The sequence below is a fragment of the Perissodus microlepis genome, chromosome 3 (genome assembly GCF_051167445.1).
Source record: "Perissodus microlepis isolate ML-2025 ecotype Zambia chromosome 3, ASM5116744v1, whole genome shotgun sequence".
In the NCBI taxonomy this organism is placed as follows: Eukaryota; Metazoa; Chordata; class Actinopteri; order Cichliformes; family Cichlidae; genus Perissodus; species Perissodus microlepis.
In genome coordinates this window covers 7621646-7628346 of record NC_140463.1, presented here as the reverse complement: position 1 = coordinate 7628346, position 6701 = coordinate 7621646, and the positions used below count along the sequence as shown (strand labels likewise).

Genomic DNA, 6701 nt, shown 5'->3' with positions numbered 1-6701 from the left:
CTAAGGTTTCTCACAGTAGTACTGGAGACTAAAGAAGAAGAAGTAGAAGACTGAAATTGTCTCTTCTTCCCTCTGGTTTTCTTTCTCTCCCTCTCTTTCTTTCATTCTTTCTCCCTGTCCTATCCCCCAGTCACGTCTGTCCCGTTTGTAGCAACCGAAAATAAAATAAATTCATAATTATAATAAAGGTCAATCAAATGGACCAATATGGCAAGGCCATGATGATCCACTTGGTAAAATAAATCCGCTTGGCATCTTTCTTGGCCTTAAGACAACAATTCTGATGGCTAAAGATCCAAACGGGACACAAAAAAAAAAAAAAAAGAAGACTGAAATTGTGATGAATAGACAGAGTGGGTTTACAGCCAGTACACCCTGTCATTTAATAGCTGATAGAACCACTTCTAACAGCAATAATTTGAAGCAAGCATTTCTGTATGATTATTTGAGTCTTGCATTACTATAAATGATTGTACTTGGTAATGGGTACGAGATGTTAGTGCTGACATTTGTGTTTGTTTTTTACTAACTGTGCTGCTGTAGATTACGGGCACACATTTACACTTAGTCTCACCTGTTCAAAGGATGCTGGCCGACACCATTTATACACAAATCTTGATAAAAATCATGTGTGTAAATCAACCTTTTCTCTCCATCATAACAGCCAGCTCTCTCTGCTTACCAGTAATACCCCCATATTTAATGTCTGTACTTTCACCTCCTCACTCCTGCCTTTCCTTCTCTCCTGCTCCCTCCTAACATATGTCCTCCCTGCTTTTCCTTTGTCTTTGCCCCACAGTTTCCACCAAGCACCCAGCACTGGAGGCAGTGGTTGACCAAATCGTATTAAAAGACTGCTGCCACTATTGAGATGTTTAATTACATTTGATTGATGTTGTTTTCTTTCCACAAATAGAGTTTGCATAACAGATGATGTCACTAGCAATTTCCTATACAGTATTTGCATTTGCGTTAATTTTGCCTTTACGGCTTGTTGATCATGTAAAAAACAATATAACTGCTGTGCATTGAATTGAATTTAGGTAAACTGTCAGTAAACTCCACCAGAAGGGAAAGTGCTGTTTAAAAAGACAAATATGGTGGATTTTAGCACTTATCAGAATTAAATAACATTGGTTTAACTCTGATTTAACAAAACAAACTAAGAAATTATGAAGTATTTTAATGAAGGTGGTGTATTTAAGACTCCTATTTAATCTTGATCTTTTTATCTTCCTATTGTTTTACTGTACACCGAGGGCCATGGGAGCATTGCGTTTTCAAATTCCTGTGTATGACTGTAAATATGGTCTTTGACAATAAAGCTAACTTTGAATTTGTATTTTTTTTTACCTTCAGAAACATGGCCGACTCAAACAACATCACTTCAAACCAGACCTGTGTTATGATCGATACATCAGTCAGCACTTTCTTTATACTGGTCTACAGCATGGTCTTTCTGGTAAGTTTCAAATCTTCAGATTATGCTCTGTTAGAATTTGGTTTAAGGATCACAGTGCATGTACCAAGGTAATGTTTCTTCCATTGTCTATGTCCTGCTTAGGTGGGTTTACTTCTCAATTGCTTCATCATGAAGTTTTACTTTCAACAGCAAGCATCTAGTAGCTTAATGGTCTACCTGAAGAACCTGACAGCTGCTGACTTCCTGCTCTGCCTCTTTCTACCGCTCCGTATCGTCCACTATGCCAGGAACTCTGTTACCATTCAGAGACTCTACTGCACCTTTGGAGCTTCTGCCATCTTCCTCAACATGTACGCCAGCATCATATTCATGGGGTACATCGCTGTTAACAGGTAAGGATTTCCGAATGCAGTTGATGTCAATTTCAAAACTATATTAATGGGTCGACTACAAATCCTGCACTCCTGAATAAAGAATGGTGGTGTCTTTTAGTCTCAATGACTTTTGTAGATTTAGCAGAACTATTACTGCTTAGTGAAGTACTGCTTCCTTTCTCTTCTTTCCTCAGGTATCTGAAGATTGTCCATCCTTATAGGACTCACTTCCTCCAAACAACACAAGCAGCCCGCAAGATTTCCCTAATCACCTGGTTGATTCTGCTGGCTCCCACAGTTATCTACAACATCCTGCTTTTGATCACTCAGCCACATGTATCTGCAGGTCCTGGTTGCTGCAGTGCCTTCTTTAGTGAATTCGGCAGTGTGCTCCACAAAACACTCCATGCTGGCTGCATTATCATCTTCCTGTTGGTCTTCATATCCCTGGTCTTCTTCTACTACAGCATCTCCCGCAGGGTGTTGCTGGTACAGCAGAGGCAGCTGGCCTCCTCTGACTGCGAGAAGCTCCAGAAGTCTCGCAGGAACATGTTGGTGCTGGTCAGCATCTTCTGTACTTGTTTTGTTCCCCATCACCTGGTTCGCCTTCCTTTTACTTTTCTACGCAGCAAGGGCTTTGTTGGTCAGGTGTTATACTACTTGAAGGAGGTGGCTACCTTAGTGTCAGTTTTCAACATCTGCGTGGATCCTGTTGTTTACTTTTTCCTCTGTAAGGCTTTTCGGGCCCAGTTGAGCCAGAAGACAGCATCGCTGAGAGCACAGGTCAATATTCAACAACCAAAGGAGAATGAAAACACTGAGCAACAGCTTAGCATCCTCCAATCAACAGCAACGAGTCAAACCAGTGAGCTGTGAGGAAAAGTTCAACATTTTTCAAAATTAAAACAGACACCTACACAGACAGCATTGATGTTTATGTTTCTATCTTATGGCTATTAGTACAAAGGCTGTTTTAGCTAGAATAGATTATGGCAAAGTCCACACATACATGGGTGTTTTCATTTAAAAAAAAATCCTGTCCACATGTGCAGTATTGAAAAAATATCTCTGTCCACAAGTAAACGCAAAAAACGAAGTCAAACGCTGTTAAGAACATGCCAAATCCTTTTTTTTTGTGTGTCCCGTTTGGATCTTTAGCTATCAGAATTGTTGTCTTAAGGCCAAGAAAGATGCGAAGCGGATTTATTTTACCAAGTGGATCATCGTGGCCTTGCCATATTGGTCCATTTGATTGACCTTTATTATAATTATGTATTTATTTTACAAACGGGACAGACATGACTGGGGGATAGGACAGGGAGAAAGAATGAAAGAAAGAGAGGGAGAGAAAGAAAACCAGAGGGGAGAAGAGACGGTGAGAAAGGGGGGAGGAAAGAAAGAAAAACAAACAAAACACCTGGATCACCTGTATGGAGAAAAAAAAACAGAAGAAAGAAGAAGAAGAAAGCAAAACCAAAAAAAGAGCAACATAATAAAAACAGCACCATTACAATAAACTAGCTAGCAGTAGATAACAGTAGATACTAAATATTAAACGCTATTGTGCAGCACGCAAGATAGACAGCGCACAATGTGCTTTGAGGCAGCAGCCAAGAAAGGTGTAGTCCGCGTCTGTGAACACCCGTGTGTACACTTGTGTGCACACCTGTGTGGATCAGCATGCTTGTATTCCAAAGGTTTCTCCATGTAACGATCTGCTAGGGAGCGTGGGGAGCCATAGCCCCGTCCCCCAGGGCATGAAGCAGGTATGGAGGAGATCCAGGCCCCAGACATCCAGAGGCCCCAGAGTACGAGGACCCGAGGAGGACCACCAAAAGGGCCAGGCCCCGCCAATCGGCCACCAGGAGTGAGCCGGTACATACATGAGCGCCCAGCCCCAGTCGACAAGGACCACCAACACACCAACGTCTGAGGGCATCAGCCACCGGCAGGGAGTGTGGTGAGGGGAGATAGGCCTCCGTACTTTGGAGGGCCTGAGATGTACCCAGAGAGGTTGAGTCTAAGACCCAACCTGACATATAGACACAGACGAACAGGCGCACGCAGACACAAACGTCCATTCCCACCCCCATATGCACAACCAAATACTCGGCACTCACCCAACGTGTAGACAGACACAAATAGACACTGCACAGACAGTCGCACTCCCCAAACATACTCAATAGAGATTGAAAATGTGACGTCATTCAGGGGTAAAACCGCAAAGGATTCTGGGAACTCGTGGCAAGAGGTACTAGCGCACGCAGGCTTTCAATTGAAATCAGTTACACAGCGATAAAAAGAAACACAAAAAATGGCAAGAAGCTGTTGTATTATTAACTGCAATAGCCGGTCGCATGACAGCCACGGGAAGCCGACGGGTAAAGAGATCGGTTGTTATTGGATTACGTCGTTGAAGAGAAATTGTTCGAGCCATGTTTCCGAAGGAACAAAGAGGCGACGGATGGCCTGGATTGCAGCCATTCAAAGACCAAATATAACGTCCTAGAACACTCCAGCTCACATGTTAGTCTGCTCCAAGCATTTCCACAAAGGTCAGTGTTTTGTAGTAGTTAATACGTCATTTTTCATAACATGATTGGTGATATAGGTTACAAGCACGTCTGGCGCTGAACAGAAATTGTCGCGCTATGCTCCTTTGTTTATTGTGCATAAATAGTGAATTGTCCTGACACAATATTGCGTTTCGCTTCTGTTATTACCATGGTACATTGACAAAAACATATACTTTTATTCACAGGGTAAAACAGGTTTTTTGTATCACCAATTGCCCAGTGCGATTACAGCATACAGTATTATTGTCACTGCTACATTTCTGTAATGCGTACCAGAAATTATCACTCCTTTGATTTTTTCCTCGTATCTTTTCCTTGACTTTTCATCAAGTCTGTCTTTGTACGGACCGGCATTGTTCTCCTTCGTTTTGTACATAACTTTTTTGGGGGACAAAGAACAAGCAAGAAGGTATTGGAACCGGAGAATGAACGTTTTGCGGTACTCCAAATGCTTGCATTTGATGCGGTACTTGGATTGTTTTGCCACGAGTTCCCGGCATGCAATGCGCGAAAGTCACGTGGTCTGTCAATCTCTATATCCCAGGTCCAGGTACCCCCGCCCCCAGAGGGGCAAGCCGCACCTAGAAGAAAGGGAGGGGCAAGTATCCACCAAGTATCCACCACAATAGCGAAGGCAGGCCCAAACCATGACCCCCCACCCCCACTAGGTGATGAAGCCGATCAAAGGAGCCCAAAGGGATTGATCAAATGTGATGGCAGAGGCTGTATCAAGACTAATGTGATCTATTAGATGGTTTTTATATTGGTTAGAATTAAGATTATTTTATTTTTCCAGTTAATGAGGACCATTTTCTTGGCAATGCATAGGTCTGTAAAAACAACGTAGGCTGTGTTTATTTCTGCAGTGACCTCATCCAAGTTGCCCAGCAAGCACACTAAAGGGGAGGCTGGAATGTTACATTTCAGACACTTTGATAAGTCTTCACATATCTCACGCCAAAATTTCTGAACTGGTGGACAGAACCAAAGAGCGTGGATGTAATTGTCCGGTGTATTTGCTGTGCAGTGTGAGCAGTTGTTGGAAGGCGTATAGCCCATCTTGACCATCCTATGACCAGTATAGTGCACTCTGTGTAATATTTTGTATTGTATTAATTGCAAACTGGGATTTCTGATCCATTGAAAGGTTTTTAAGCATATCTGAGACCAAAGGTTTGGGTCTAAGTTGATTGATAAATCTGCTTCCCATTTTGCAATAGGAAGGGATATTGATTCATCTATTTTAGAGAGTGTTCTGTATATTTTAGAAAATTATTTTGGGGGTTTTAGACTAAAAAATTGTACCACACTTGGTGGTGTTTGTAATTCAGCTTCACTGGGATTAAATTTATTTTTTACTATGGATTTAATTTGTTGATATTCCAAAAATCGTTTCTTGTTGATCCCATATTGTGTAACTAGTCTGTCAAACGAAATAAAGTCTGTTACTTCCAATATATGTTCCAAGTATTTAATTCCTTTGCAACTCCAATCTGGAAAGTTTATCATATTATTGTTTTGTAATATGTCCAGATTGTTCCAGATAGGTGTACGTTTGCATGGGATTAATGAAGACTCTGTCATTTTTAGAAACTCCCACCATGCTGTCAGAGAAGAGCTGATGTTGATGCTTTTAAAGCATTCATGTCGTTTGATGTTTGAGCTGATAAATGGTAGGTCTGAAATTTCTAGGTTATTACATAGTGCCTGTTCTACATCTATCCAAGGTTCATCTAAGAGGGTGTGTTTAAACCATCTAGAGATGAGCTGAAGCCTTTTGGCTAAAAAATAGTGATTAAAGTTAGGTAGTTCTAATCCTCCTTTATCCTTGGTCTTTTGTAGTGTTTTTAAGCTGATACGTGGGGGTTTATCTTTCCAAAGGAATTTAGAAATGTACGAGTCTAGAGATCTGAACCAATCTTGTGATGGCTTATTTGGGATCATTGAAAATAAATAGTTTATTTTTGGCAAGATCATCATTTTTATAGCGGCGACCCTTCCCATGAGTGATATGGGTAAAGATTTCCATCTAGCCAGGTCGCCTTCTACTGTCTTTAAAAGTGGGATGTGGTTTAATTTAGTTAATTCTGAAAGTTTAGGAGAGACATTAATACCTAAATATTTTATATTTCCAGATTGCAGTGGGGAAGGAGGAGAATTATGGAAGGAGCAATTAATCGGAAGAACTGTTGATTTTGACCAGGTAATTGAATAATCTGAGACACTTGAGAAAGAATTTATCAATGTAATTACCTCAGAGATATTGGTTTGTGAGTTTTGGAGAAAAAGTAACACATCATCCGCATAAAGGCTGATTTTATGTTCTAC

At 41.1% G+C, this 6701-nt stretch overlaps 1 protein-coding gene across 1 annotated transcript; it reads left to right on the top strand.

The window, feature by feature from the left end:
• Positions 1 to 1579: 1579 nt before the first annotated feature.
• On the top strand, positions 1580 to 6228 carry LOC146389701 (P2Y purinoceptor 14-like). The gene is made up of 2 exons (XM_084923043.1): positions 1580 to 1815; positions 1992 to 6228. The coding sequence occupies exons 1-2, from the start codon at positions 1592 to 1594 to the stop codon at positions 2671 to 2673; spliced, it is 906 nt and encodes a 301-aa protein (XP_084779169.1). The 5' UTR covers positions 1580 to 1591; the 3' UTR covers positions 2674 to 6228.
• The last annotated feature ends 473 nt before the right edge of the window (positions 6229 to 6701 follow it).